The following is a 15,655-nucleotide window of genomic DNA, read 5'->3' as shown; positions in this document are numbered from 1 at the left end:
AAGCCAAGACACAGAAGATTCAGAACAGAGCAAGAGGGGGTCCTGGCTCAAGGGGCTCTGATCTCAAATCTTCACAACACCTGAGATGCTGTGAGGGTGGAGGAACTGGTAGGCATCCTCCATACAAGACATGGGCCCCTGTGCCCAACCCACATGGGAGCAGAGCACGGGTGCCGCCTGCCCCCTAGTGGCCAATGAGGCAAACTCTTTCTGCTTCTCTTGGGGTTCTTAACCAGCCGCAGGGTGACTGGGATTTCTGAGTGCAGAAATGTGCACAGGGATTTTGTTAAAATGTAGATATCGACTTGCAGGCTTGGAGTTGAGCCTGAGATTTCTGAAGGTCTAACCAGTTCCCTGATGTTGCAGCTGGTCTACAGAGCAGCTGGGGTGTCCAGTGGTTTCTGAAACAAAAAAACGGAACTCTGAGGCATTAGGAAGTCAGACCACAGGATTGAGAATGGAAGGTACTGTCGCGGCAGGGGTTTCTTTAAGTAAAAGAATCTGGACTAGAGGTGGGATTGGGTGGAGCTTGGTGGTGATGGAGCTGCCGGAAGAAGGCCGGCCACCAGTGTGCCTAAAATCCAAAGAACAGACCCAGCTCCTGAGATAGAGAGACAGGGAGAGGCAATAGAAACTTGAAGTTCCCAGGCAGGGCATAAGCCTGGTTCTGCCAGGCCCATGCCCACCCAGCATCCTGCTCAAAGCCACCAATGTACAGTCCCTGAGTATGTCCACTCAGTTTTGATTGCTACTCTTTGGGGAGCCATTTTATTAAAAGCTTTTGTCCTATTTAAACATTTTTCCATTTTACTGTTTGTTTGGTTTTTTTTCTCAAAAGGTATAAAAGTAAGAAGGGGTAATCGTGGTGCACACCATTAATCCCGGCACTTGGGAGCTGAGGCAGAAGGATCTCTCTTGAATTCAAGGCCAGGCTGTCTACAAAGTGCGTTTCAGGACGGCTACACAGTGGGGAGACGGCTTCTCTGGGTGAGGATGCCTTCTCTACAACCCTAAGTACCTAGGTTCAAATCCCCAGCACCCATGTAAAACGTCAGGTGTACACACCTGTAACTGCAGTCGTACAGGGTGATAGAGTCAGGAGAATTGCTGGGGCTTGCTGGCTGCCAGCCCAGCTCCAAATTTAGTAACAAATCAGACCAAGAGTGATAATGTCCTCATCTTGTCACTGTGCTTGTTCATGGATGCATACACATGTGCACACACATGCACACTATACAATATACACACACATAACACATATATATGTATATCTATATACACACACACACTCATATATATATATATATATATTTACCACACATCTATATATACATATATATCCACACACTTGCACACATACACATGTACACATACATCATTTACACATGCATGCCACAATATACACATATGCATACACATAAATGCTCACATGTATTCACGTGTACAGATGTACAGATACATCATTTACATACACATACATTACACACATACACACATGTACATACATTTACAATACTTATATATACACATACAACACACACACACACACACACACACACACACACACACACACAAATGTGATATAATCCCAGTTCTTCAGGAGATGAGGCAGGGGGATCATGAGTTCAAACTCATCCTGGATAACTTTAGCCTCTATCTCAAAATTAAGTTCTCAAAGGAAGGCTCAGGTACCCAGCATTGGTCTGGCATCACAAGGCCCTAGATTCAAGCCCCAGGACACAAAAATGTAAAATGTATCTACTGCAACCAGAGGAACAAAGAGAAGAAGAGACGATGCTCTCCCCACCTCCAGCAAGGCCTCCACTCCTGATCCCCTGTGACCCCAGTATCTGCAGCCCAGCTCATGTGCTTCCTCCCCTTTAGTCCCACACTTATGAAACACACAAACACACCTTGTACACAGGGAGTATCGGCTGCAGTTGCTTATTTAGTCGATGGGAATTCATAGCAGATACTTTTATGAAACCTAACCTTCTTACATAATGGCTATGGATGTACCTCTAGGTCCAGGGGTTCTTTTCAGAGGCAGCCAAGGAGCAAATAGTCCAGGCTACACAGACCATATGAACTCTGCCATTTGATTGAAAAAGAGAAAAGCAGCCAGAGACACCATGCAAATAAATATGAGTGTGGTATAATAACATCTCATTATAGAAACAGGCTAGATTTGGCCCCAAGTCATAATTTGCCAACTTCTACAACAGATCAATAGCTGTAGCTGGGTTGGTGTTGTTTAATTATTTAGAATTTGTATTTCTTAAGTCGTATAAGTAGAAAGAAACACAACATAATTTGAAAGTATATGGCATATAATTACATGACTTAATGAATTGTATAAACTGAGCACAACTGGATAACAATTCCTGTTCAGAAAAGGACTAGCCTATTCAAAGCCGACATTTCAGCAACTGCCTAACATCCCAAAAGACGGATATGTTCTGTTCAAGCTTATTACTCTTTCCACCACAGTCGGTAAACACGCTCATTTGGTACCTGTTCCTCTGTGTGACAGTGTTTATTTTAGTTGGACAGATTCCCAAACAGGGAATTCGAGAGCCACCACACATAGGTGCATTTTAATGAACATTGCTAGGGACTCCTCCAGAGATGGTAACAAGTCAGAGTCGGGTGGTGCTTTCCTTAGTGAAGCTCCTCGGGCAGTTAGAACAGTGCTTGTGCTGTCTTCCCTCTTAGGGTTGGGGGCCTCGGGCCATTGCCTGACCTTGGCTCTTCCCCTAAAGCTCTGGGAGGACCAGGACAAGGATTGAGCAGCTCAGCTTTCTCCAATTCCTCGAGATTTTCAACAACCAACACATCCACCTACAACTTCCGGGCTAGAAAGGAAGCATGGGCTGGCCCTGGCCTGTGCCGTGTGCAGACCGCTCTATACTACTGCAGAGGTGGGAAGACCACATGACCCAGCTTCTTTATGCCAGCCAACGACACTCCACCCTGCCGGGCTCATTTCAAGAGTTGGCTCTCCAGCCAACGCACAGGAAGGTTCCGAAGAGCCTGCTTCACTGCACTGTGAGCCCTTCACACAGCAACAGCTATGAAGTATGATACAGCCTGAGGGGTTTAAGTTGTCAAGGGCTCCTTAGCTCCCAGACTCCCTAAGGGCACATGGGATAGTGAGGGCAGGACCCCCCTCGCCCCCCAACAGTGTTTAATAGATCCTCACTGATTTCTGTGACATCACACACACACAACTGTGTTTAATAGATCCGTAGTGATTTCTGTGACATCAATCAATCAGTCAGTCAATCAATCATCAATCAATCAGTCGAGGAGGAATGGATGGGGCTATGGCAGAGTCAAACGCGATTGTCAAAACTCAGATACTGGACACTGCAGATGTGTATATAGGATAATATGTAAATTCTCTTTCAAAGTTTAAAAGATAGATTCTGATTTTGAATTGTTCATATGATGGATCGTTTAGCAAGAACTGAGTGGATGTCTGTAATTTACTTTGAAGTGTGTTAAAAATAAGACAGGTGGGTGATTGGAAAGCAAGATAGACAGACACATGATCAAGGCCAGTGTGGTCCCTGGCAATGGGAGCTCTTAGAAGGCAGATGCACGAGGTCTGCTGTGAAACTGGTGGCTGAGAGAAACACTTCCTGATAAAACGTTGGGGAAAACTGAAAGCCAGGAGGTGGTCATCCCTACTCCTCACTCCTCAGAGTGTCGCCGTACAGCACATACCACACACTGACACGATAGTGCAAGCAGAGAGTCCCACGGCTGGCAACACTAAGGACACTGCACGAAACAGCCTTTAGGGTGTGTAGATAAGGTATGTGAGACATGAAAGAAGTCCACCATCTGTGTGAGTCACACCTTCAATGCATCTCACTGTGTTTCCACAGATATTCCAAAAGTGGAGAAAATCTGTCATGTAAAGGACTAAAGATTCCACACTTTTCAGATAGAGAGTGTCTGAGCATTACTCCAGGACTGGGTCCTGTCCTGCTCTGTGTGGAGCCTTCTTTCCTCTGGGCCTCAGTGAGCCCATCTGTGTGGCAATGCCCTTTCCTTACAGACAGTGACAGTGATGGGGTGTGTAGACTTCATCCTCAGTACGCATGCCTTTGTGTGTGTGTGTGTGTGTGTGTGTGTTTACATTTCGGGGGAGGGGAGGGGAGAGGGGACTGAGCTCAGAGTCTCACAAATACCAGGCAATTTTCTACTACTGAATTATTTCCCCAGCCCTCTTTCTGGATTATTTTTTTATTACACTAATTGATTAGGCATATGTGAGTGTATGTGTGTGTGTCCACACATATGCGCACATGCACAGGAGAAGTTGCGGTCAGTTCTCTCCTTCCGTCATGAAGATCCCAGGGATAGAACACTGAGTCAAGCTTTCCACGAAAGAACCTTTGCTCAGGGGTCCATCCTGCCATGTGTGCAAGCCCCTCCCCCACCGCACCCTAAGCCCCCTTTTTTTCTTTCTATTTTGAGACATGTTCTCACTGAGTGGCCCAGGCTGGCCTCGAACTCATCCTGAAGCCCAGTTAGGCCTTGAGCTTGTGACCCTCTGCCTCAGTTTCCCAAGCAGCTGGAGTTATGGAAGTGAGGCACCATGCCATGCTTAAACTGGAACATTTATTTAAAAGAGACCAAACTTCTGTGGAGGGATGGTTTTGTAGTCAGCGACTGCCCCCTTGTGGTCCTGAGCTGCCAGTTCACATCCTTTTTTTTTTTTCTTTTTCCTTTTCCTTTTCCTTTTCCTTTCCCTTTCCCTTTCCCTTTCCCTTTCCCTTTCCCTTTCCATTTCCCTTTTCCTTTTCCTTTTCCTTAATAAAGCCTTGAAGCCAACACTTGGCTGGGTAATATTTTGAAGCATTATCGAAAGCTGCTTTTCCTCCACCACACTCCCCACATCCCCCTCTTTCTGCTTCAAACAAGTCATCAGCTCAAAGGAAGGATGTGACTGAGCAAAAAATAAACACAGCCGCAGGTTCATTCTGACTCTGCACTCAAATACCCACGAGCTTAAGAGGTTTGAGGAACAGCACACATTAAAGAGTGGGATTTGTAGACACGGTGCCTGGAGAACATGTGAGCTGAAGTCGGTTTTAACTTGGCAGAATGATGGGGAGTCTGCCTGTGTGGCAGACAAGAGAAGGCTGAGGAAGATGCTGCAGCCACCTCAGGGAACTGGCAAGGTTGTGACATCTGTCCAGGCAAAGAGATCTAACTTCTCTCCTGCTGTAATAGTAAGTTTTAGATTATTCGAAAATAGTGGACACTAGATGCCTACGTTAATGGCTGGGGGATCAAGGGACCCTGTCAAGTCTATACTCTTAATTTCTGATAGCATGAGGAGGAAGCCACACTCAGAAAGTAATAACGTCATCCTAAACTCCTTTCACTGCATGCCTCTGTTTGCCCTTCTGGAAAGGATCTGCATAGTACGTGCTCAGAAAACCTAGCTCACATTCATTTTCCCATTCCTTTGCCCCACTGATAACTGTCGTACTGTAAGAGACTTAGCTTGCCATGGCTTCCATCACAAACTTTAAGCCCCCTCTGAAGTCCCCACGGGACCAACACAATATTAATCTCTGCCTAGCTTTCCTGACAGCCTAGGAGACCTTTCAAGGCACAGGTCACATTTCCTTCACTCTAGGAACCAATCTAGTACTTGGGTCCTTCATGGATGGATGGGTGGGTGGATGGACGGACAGACAGACTCCTAGAAAGCCATCTTACCTCCCTACCTATAGCAAACCGCCTTACTCATACTGTAGACACCTAATCACCCAAGACTACTCCCTACCTCCCACCACATCCCTCAGGTACAGCAACTACCCAGGTACCCAGAGCTTTTTTGATTGTTGGTTTTGCTTGTTTTGTTTTACTCTTTGCATCTTGTTAAGAGTCTTCACATTGGCAAATACTTTGTCTCCAGCATTTCTCCAAACACTAAAGCAATCTTCCATGACACTCCAGCATCTGCTTCCTTCTTCCTGAAAGTTCTTTTAAAACCGTTTGAGAGCTTGGGGTGTAAGTAGACTGCAGACCCTTAGCTTCTTCCTGATGCTCATCAAGGACTTTTGTCTCCTTAATGTTCTTCTTCTGATATGTGGATATTGTGTCTTAGGGTAGAGTAAAGGGGTCACTATCCTGGAGATACCCAAGTCTGCCTGGAAGATATTGCAGTCTAAGAAGTTTCAGTCCAGTACAATCAATGTCCGGTAGTAAAAAACACTACTTGGGAGTTCCCAAGAGAAACATCAACAATTTGTCGCTTTGTTTTTCTAGAACAGCCCCAGATATGAGAAAATATAACCATAAATGCAAACATAACTCACAGTTTAAAATGTATGTCTGTGAAGACAGGAAGACTACACGTTTGAGACAGCCTGGGCCACAAAGTAAGACCCTGGGTCAAAAAAAAAAAAATGACAGCTATTAACATAGCCTGGGGGAGGATTCATGAAGTTCCCTCCCAGGCTAAGAGCTTCAACTTATAGGCACAGGGAAGCACTTTTGGAAGAGGATCGTGGCTGAACAGGCAATAAGACCAACAACTGACGAATGAGACCTCGAGAAACTAAAAGGTGTTTGTACAGCAAAGGACATTTGAGAAAAGAAACAGCCTACACAAGGGAAAAAGTCTTTGACAACATATATATAAAACAGACATCTTTCAAAAAAAGGAAATACCAATCAGGGAAATGTAAATTAAAACCACTTTGTGATCTTATTTTTCCCATGTCAAAATGGCTAAGATTTTTTTTAAAAAGAAAAAAAAAAGAGAACAGGCATTGGGAAAGGAGACAGTTATTCACTGATGGTGGAAGTACAAACCGGTACAGACACACTGGAAACCAGGGTGGAGGTTCCTCAAAAGGCTAGAAAACAGATCTTCCTTGTGACCCAGCTATGCCACTCTTAGGCATATCCCCAAAGGACTCTGCATCTCACTAGAGATCCCTGCTCATCCATGTTCATTGCTGCTCTATCCACAACAGCCAGAAGATGAAACCAGCCTGGATGAACGGATAATGAAAATATGGGATAGGTATACAATGGAACATTATCCAGTAAGTTGGTTGTACGTGTGTGTACATGACTCCGTAAAGAAAAAAATAAAGTTATTAACTTCACAGGTAAATGGAAAGATACAGAATTATATACAGCCAGATTAATACAGCCGGATCAGTCATTCCGGCTGAAGTAACCCTGACCCAGAAACAGAACATGCTCTATCTCACATGTGGATGCCAGCTTTGAGTCTTTCCACACGTGTGTTTGAATTGGAGTACCCAGTAGAAGGCAGGGGACTAGGGAGGGGGCTGGGAAGGCATTCAAGAGAAAGACAGAATGTGAGTGATATGAAGGGAGAAGGGGAGTAATACAATGGGAAGGATTAACTGGGACGGGAGAGCCTGGTAAAGGGGGGGGGGGAGTGTGGAGAGGGAGAGCTAACACGGAAGACATTGAAAAACCAAGTGGAAGCTCACTGCCATAGCCCCCTCCTAAACTATACATGATACATATGAAAACAGAGTTTAAATGGAGTTGCCCTGTAACAGAGACACAATGCTGCTCCATGATCCCACAGACCAAATAAAAAGCCTGGTGACAGGTATGGGATACTTTTTTTTGAGTCGTTAGTCCCATGTCCTTTTAATATTAGAGGCTATTGCCGTGGCTCTTGGTTACTGTCCGGAACTTCATGGTAAGACCCTACTGCCCCAAACCCACACATATTTGAGTCTCAGGACATGGAGAAATCAAGCTGGTACCAGCCTGGATGCTTCGGCTCTACTGGCTGCTGTTCACAGTGCTGAAAGGTTCTATGCATCCTAGTGGGGGAGATAACCCACCAACAGTCTTACCTAGCTGTGAATACTGTAAGCTACAATAGGAAGCAGCTGGAGAGGTATGGCCCCCAGTGCAATCATGGTACAAATGCTACGGGAGTGACCAACTACTTTCTTATTGGATTTAAGGCTTGCTCTGACGATGGCACTCATGCCTGATGTCATTAACTGGACCAAAGACCTGTGGCTAACTAAGTCATAGGAGTGAACCTAATTCTGCCAAATGGACATAGTGATAAACTGATATGAATAGATCAGTACATCTTTCAAGCCTTATCAGAGAAGTTACTTTTCTAATAAAGTGGCAATTGATACTATGGTGGTTTGAATATGCTTGGCCTAGGGATTGGTGCTATTTGGAGATGTGGTCTTGTTGGAGGAAGTGTGTCACTGTGGGCGTGGGCTTTAAGATCCTCATCCTAGATGCCTGAGAGACAATCTTCAACTAGCAGCCTTCAGATGAACTCTCAGCTCCTCCTGCACCATGCCTGCTTGGATGCTGTCATGTTCCCGCCTTAATGATAATGGACTTAACCTCTGAACCTGTAAGCCAGGACCAATTAAATGTTGTCCTTATAAGAATTGTCTTGGTCATGGTGTCTATTCACAGCAGTAAAATCCTAACTAACAAATACAGAGACCCAAGACTGGTCATCATGCAAAGAATGAAAGACTGTGGAGTGCTCGGATCTAAATGATGTCTATATCACAGTCCCTTCCCCCAGAACACAGGAATCATTGCAGATGAGGGGAGAAAAGCTACAAGACCCAAAAAGTAGTGGACATCTGCATCAAAATAACATCTGTGAGAATGACATATGATTATATGCACAGGATCAAGTCAGCCGAAACTCCAGCATGGAAGTCAGACAGAAGGGTTCATTAAACTCCACCTCCAGCTGAAGAGTCACTGGCACTTGATGGCTGTGGCAGAGGGACAGTCAATTTTCTTCAGGGAGGTGGCCCTACACCCATGAGAATCCAGGCAGCACTAAGAGGACCAAGTGGTTTCTTTTCATTTATTTCTTAAGAGCATCTAAAGTTGGGAAGAAAAAAGGTGGAAGGGGGAAGAATGGGAGGGGTGGGAAAGGGGTAGATTTAATCAAAATACGTTATATGCATGTAAGAAATCCTCAGATCTAAAAAGATGTGGCTGTTGTTAATGCAAACCATCACTTTGTATACTAACCTAAAATTTAAATTTAGAAAGAATATAGCCATAATGTATGAGATTGGAATGTCAGATTTTCTGTTGATAGGATGATAATGAATCAAAATCGGTTGAATAATATATTGTTATATGCACAAGGACTCAGAATTTTGACTTCTGGCTCATTGTATGACCGTGATCTAGTGTTATGACATGGTGTTACCTTCTCCCATAAGGTCACTAGGCATAGTATGTCAACATGGCTTCCTATGTTTCTAAAAGTACCACTGCTCTGTATCATCCAGAGAACAAGGAGGTCATGGGTCCAAAGGGTGCATCCTGGTCCCATGATGACTTACTGTTGGCATTGGATGAGATATTAAAGATTGTGTGTGTAATCAACTTTCTTATAACAATAATACTGTGAGATAGAATCTCTGCTGATTCTAACCTCAGAAGGTACCTGGAGGTCTCAGGTCTAACAGGATCTTTTATTGTATTCTGATTCCACAAATGTGCAGTGATGCCAAACTTACCAGGGGTTGGGAGGCACAGGTCATGAACCAAAAAGACCCACTCTGCCCCTGTGGGACTAATTAATGTCTGTGGAAAGGCAAACCCAAAACTGTAACCATCCAAGTTCAAGTTCACTATACTCTGTGTGACTAAGGCATGGGGAGGTGAAGGCTGAGAATCTAGTGAGTTCTGCAAAGGAGTTAAGCTCCAGCAGAAAACATGGCAAAGATGAGCTTGCACAGGGCCACCTTCTAGAGAATTCCTGGAGAGAGTATGGATGGATAGTGGCCCTACTGTGTCTGATCTAAGTGACCTGAGGATGTGAGGAACCCCACTGATGGGTTCAGAAGAATTGGCCATTCTGATCATGGCCTACAAGAGCCACGGGAGTGAAGAGACAACTTGGGTTTCAGCAGTGGGGAAGATAGACGCCCTTCTGCCCAGGGAAGGGCTGGATTTATGCACAGCATATGAGACCCAGGTCTGACAACGGTGTCCCAGGCTGGTGGCCAGTAGAAAGTTCTAACCCCACAAGTGCGTCTAGGGTTTGTGTGAGGTAAAACACAAGGCCACTTCTGGTGCAGAACTTCTGAGAAGGCCCCAGGCAACCTTTAAGTCTCTTATTAGAATCAATAAATAAGGTTATGCTAAGCACAGCCTATGCCTGAATTGTGAAGGAGTTATTAGCAAGGTGTAGTGACACGGTGGCCCAGATGGGAATCTCTGCTCTGTCTCTGATCTTGGTTAAGCTTTGCCAAGTCTTAGTCTCTCTTGGCCTGTGAAGGCAACAGCATTAGTCCATTGAGCAATCTCACAGACACTACTAAAATGCTTGCAGCTTTATAATTAAAGTTTGCGGGACCCTAAGGATGGAAAATTCTATTCTGAACTTTAAGGGGGCCTCAACTTTTCTACCTTCCATTATTGAGTTGAATTGTGACCCCCCCCCCAAATCCTAAGTTCAAACCTGCATCCTGCCACCTGTGACCATGACCTTATATGGACATAAAGTCCTTATGGTTGTGCTCAAGTGAGGATCAGGTCATAGTAGGTTAAGGTGGGCCACAATCCAATGGTTGGCATCCTAATTTAGCAGACGTACAGCAAAGAACACATACACATTAGAGTCACAGAACCCCAAAGACTGTCAGCAACCAGCAGAAGTATAGATCAGAGTCCCTTGGAGCCCAGCACAGGGAATAACACTACTGACCTAGACCTTCAGGACTCTGCAAGAATCAAAGTCCATGGTACTTTGTTGCTATAGCAACAGATATCACAGATGTGTCCCAGGACAGCCTGAGAGACATTAGTACAATTATGCAGAATACCTGACCTTGAGCTCAAAAGACTCCTGTGCCCTCAAATCATCAAAGACTCCGAGTGGATTCCCCTAAGAGCTACTGCTGCTAAACTAGAAAAGGAAATAAATGGGAAACTAAGCAACGAGACGAAGCTAAGCTAAAACAGTAACTTGGTGTGTATAGGAGAGTGCTTTCAAGTCAGTTGGACCTAGCTGGGGAACTGAGCACCTGATGAACCTGTTTCAGGATGGGTACCAGGATAATGCTCACTTCCCTAGATCACATTCCTAAAATGAACTTATCAGGCAAGATGGTCCTGTGGCTCTAAATACACTCTGTAAATGTGACTGCCCATGGCAACCGTTTTCAACCACTAGGTGGCAGCAGAGCCTCAGTTTTTGTCCCTCAGGCACTGAAGGCTCAAGTCAATGGTGAGGGATAGGGCAGGCTTTCCTTGAACTTGTTACCCTAAGATTCTCTGTTGTCCCACTCCTACCCCACAAGCACCTCTCTGGGAGACAGCTGCCTCCTCCCTTGGCCTGTCCTTGAAGGAAAAGCCTCTTGATGAAGCCATCTTCTCTAAGAACTCACCAGGTTTCTGAAACGGCCCTTTCAAAAAGGAGTTATAGTTTTTAACTTTTATATGGTTTAAGCAAACTCTGACCACATTAGGGCTCAGCAGGTCAGTGCTACTAAACCCTTCTGGGGCCTCAGAAATTGGCCAACTTAACAAAACCGACTCCTTCCGTGATGAAATGGTGAGGCCTTGTATATACAAATTAGTTACGTAAGTCTACAGAGTTTGTGTCGCAAGCCTGGAAGAAACGGTTCCTTCAAATCCCCACACCATTGTGTCTAGTTTTTTTGTACTGGTTTTGCCGTGAGGAACGGGTAAGTCTCTGCCAGTCCAGCACAGGTGAATTCCTATTCTCTGAGTATCACAGATGCTCACCACAGAAAAGCAGATAGGCCCTTCTTTCTGCCCTTTGTGTGTCTCCTCTCCTAGGCAAATTGCTGTGTTTTCTCAGTTCAGACACAAAACAAGTATGCAGAATATTATAGTGATTGGCATAGCTCCCAACAGGTTAAAATAAATTTTGGAGGCCCCGGATAGTTCTCTGGCCTGCATACCCCCTCCCTCCCTCTTTAAGACATAAATTCTTCCAAATTTGGTGTTGGTCATCAAGACTCTATGTTCCCATTGGAAAAGTCTGGGGAGGAAGCAAGGATGCCTTCTCTGTTATCTGAAAAAGGGCACAGGCACTTCACGTTCCAGGAGACGCGGAGAGAACAGATAGGAGGCAGGAAGAAGATTCTGTGAAATTATAAGTCCTTTCAGTATCCTCAATACAAGGAAACCATAGGTGTCTGAGCAGTGCAGACATATGTGAAAATTATCTTGATTTGGTCATTATGATTTGCACATGTGTCAAAATATACCACGTCCACAAATGTATACTATTACTGTATTTTAATTACACATTCTTTGTTGCTGCTATTGTTGTTGTTGTTTTAAAGAAGGGCGAATGGAGGGCTCAGGTGGCCCAGAGATACATGAAGGTTACCTTGACTTGATGGTCACATATTGTACATGTGTCAGATATACTGTGGCCACAAATAAATACAATTATTATAATTTCAATTTCACATTTTGTTTTTAGAATGAAGCCTGGAAGGCTCAGCTGCCCTTTAGGCAGCTGAAGCCACCTCAAAGTGCTGAGAAGGTGGCTTTGAGGTTCCACAGTCTGAGGACTTCACTGTGGAGAAGGGCCACACTGGAGGCAGGAGCAAAGCAGCCACATTATGCACATTATGCCCCTCCGTGCACCTGTGACCTGCCTGGGCACTATCCCCACCCCCACCCACCCACCTCCCACCCCCTCACCCCTTCCCACCCCACCCCCACCCCCTCACATGTTCACGGAACTCTGGAACCCTGAAGCTCGGGCACCTCCCGATGCAGGAGCCTCGGGGCCACCTACCAACAACAATGAGAACCTCTCTGTCGATGTGGGCCTGGATATAGATGCGGCCGCGGCGTTCCGTGTGGTCAGTGCCGCAGAGGCTGGGGACGTTCATCACGCAGCGCTTGTGCACGTTCATCATACAGGCTGTGAGGGCAGAGAGAGGGAAGGGAGGAATGGCTCAGGCTGGTTCAGGTTGGCCCACGCTGGGGGCTCCAGGCATCAGCTGTACCTAGACCCACCGGTGCCTTCCTGTTCCCTGACCTTAGTGACACCCACCTAGCAGAGAACAAGTTACATCCTATCAGAAGGACTTCTCCAAATCTTTCTCCCAACCCTGATGCATGAAGGAAGGATGGGGGTCATTCTCCTTGAAGGCTAAGTTATAGCCTGAAGCAGTACCTCTATATTTCTATACTCCTGTGGTTCTGAAGTGCCAACTCAAATGCCCAGTGCACCATCCTGCAAGTGAGGGAAGATGTGGAGGTGGTCCCGTGGAGGACAAGGCCACACCCACCCAAGTAGACCCTATAGGAATGTTTACACGATGTTGTCAAACTGCCCCATGTTTAATGTCATCAAGAACACACTTACGTAAGATATCTCCTAGTTTAAAGTAGTGACATTAATAGCTTGAGTTCCCCAGAGAGCGGACACAACAGGGAGGTGGTGTATAGGAAGTGTTCTGCACGGGGATGAGCTGGCCCACCTTGTTATGGGGAGAAGACCTCAATACAGGACATCGGGTAACAACAGTACCTTTCCTACCCAGGGGTCAGGGGACACAGTGCAGACGTGGACCCTAAGCCATTAGGATAGAAGCCTCTCTTGTGGCACATGCCCCCCAGGACGTCAAGGACTTACTGTCGCATTTCATCCCCTGGTGAATAAGTCCATACAGCAGCGATCCACAGTGGTCACAGAAGGTAGGACTGGAGTACGTGTGGATCTTAAACTTGTGTTTGCTCCGGGGGTCCTGAGACCAAGAGAAACAGACAGAAGAGGCCACCGTTAGTGAGGAGAGCAGAGGACTGTGCCTGCATTGAATGGACAACTCATGAAGGACTGAACCGGGTCCTGCCATGCCCGTCAGGACCATCGCTGGAGCACCATGCACGGACTCGATACTAGACAAGTGGGGTCAGAGGGGTGGGTACGTAAGACAGATGACTGGTCAAACTCCATGTCCAGAAGGCATTCACAGGGCCAACCTGCAAATCCTAGCACTCAGCAGGCCCCCTGCTCCTAGCTCCACCCACCCCTTCCTTCTGCAAACAGTCTTCTAGAGTGATCTAAACCCAAGTCTAACCACAAAGTGTTCCCACTTACAGGTCATTTGACCCTCAGGGAACAACCTTCACAGAGGACAGTCTACAAGCCGTGGCCGAGAGGGCCGGGGTTCCACCCCTCCCTTTCACAGCAGAGCCCTTGAATTATAGCGGAGGCCATGCTCAATAGACACCAGAGTTCCTGGCTTCCTTTGTAGCTTGATGTGGCCATGGGTTCTGATCAATGGGAAGTATAAACTTCTGGATCATTCCATTAAAAGGAACATACATGTGCCTCTTGCCTCTTTTGCCCTCCCTACTGGCCAGAAAGTGAGAAAATGTTATGACCTTAAACTCAAACTTGGAGCCTGAGAACAGAGCCAGCCTAACAGCCTTGGACAACGCCTTTGAGGTTGATGCCTGAGAGAAAAGCCTCATGTCTGTCTGCCCAGGTCTCCATATATGGAGGACTACATGCTCATTACTATTTACTGGTTACAGCAACAGCTTGCACAATCCCTTAACTAATAAGCACGGCCACGACACCCTAGTGGTGAGGGGTTGAGGACACGGGGTCAGACTATGGAGCATAAACCAGCGCTCTTCTTTGTGGAATGGCTTTGGGCACGTTCTTTCATCTCTTTCTGCTTCAGTTTCCTTGTCCATAAAATGTACATAATGATAGTGCTAAGGCTATCATTATGGCATAAGACTGTTGGAAAGAATAAACGGATTAACCTGCGTGGAGGGCAGAGCATCCGAAGCACAGTGAGCTCTGAGTACAAGGATCCCAGCATCACTGTGGCTTCCCTATGGTGTATGCTCAGACACACGGACGGTGCCAGGTGCATAGCATGTTCTCAGTACTCAGAACACATTCACACACACATATATACATACATACACACACACACACACACACACACACACACACACACACAAAACACCCTCCCCCACTCTATGCTCTGCATGTCCCTCCTCCCTCAAATGCCCTCCTCTTTCCAAACCCAGGGCACAGCTGTTTCACCCTAGAATCAGTACTCAGCTGAAACTAATATTGTGGGTGAAGGTTCCAACCCAGGGCTGATGGGACACTTAGCTGCAGGCTGCAGTCCCTCTCTCCCTCCAGCCATTCACCGAGTCACCGGATTCACTGATCCAGGGGCAGGTACCACCTTAAAATTTATATATAATTTACACACACACACACACACACTACTGACAAGCTTGTCCAAAGAGACTCTTCTAATTTAAAATGAATCCACGTACCTATTCAAATCTGTAAAAAGAAAAAAAAATGAAAACTGACCATATCAAGGTATCAGTGCTGGTGAGAACACCGGAAATTTCCATGCAGTTGGCAGGGGTGGGTGGGGTTTATCTTCGAAGCTGAACATACTCTTATCAGAGATGACCTATCTCTGAGTCTCAGATGAAATGAAAGCCTGTCTACTGAAATCCCATATGTGAAATTACAATCACTCTGTTGAAAATGACTCAAAACCCAGAAATATCCCCAATATGTCCTCCAGTGTGTGGATGGATAAAGGATGAAGCATCTTTGCTCTGGGTCCCTTCTGGGCCTTTTGAT

General features: G+C 45.9%; 1 protein-coding gene across 3 annotated transcripts in view; it reads right to left on the bottom strand.

The window, feature by feature from the left end:
* Positions 1-15,655, bottom strand: part of Prkcb (protein kinase C, beta) — a 345,299-nt gene that overhangs the window by 163,416 nt on the left and 166,228 nt on the right. For all 3 annotated transcript variants that reach the window (XM_030242217.1, NM_008855.2, NM_001316672.1), the window contains 2 exons: positions 13,661-13,772; positions 12,815-12,943 (listed from right to left, as the gene is read on the bottom strand). In XM_030242217.1, coding sequence (XP_030098077.1) covers positions 12,815-12,943; positions 13,661-13,673 — 142 coding nt within the window. In that variant the 5' untranslated portion in view covers positions 13,674-13,772. The remainder of the gene's footprint in view (positions 1-12,814; positions 12,944-13,660; positions 13,773-15,655) is intronic.

This window comes from Mus musculus, chromosome 7, assembly GCF_000001635.26.
Source record: "Mus musculus strain C57BL/6J chromosome 7, GRCm38.p6 C57BL/6J".
Taxonomy (NCBI): domain Eukaryota; kingdom Metazoa; phylum Chordata; class Mammalia; order Rodentia; family Muridae; genus Mus; species Mus musculus.
The sequence above is the reverse complement of the archived record's forward strand: the minus strand, read 5'-3'. Positions and strand labels throughout refer to the sequence as shown.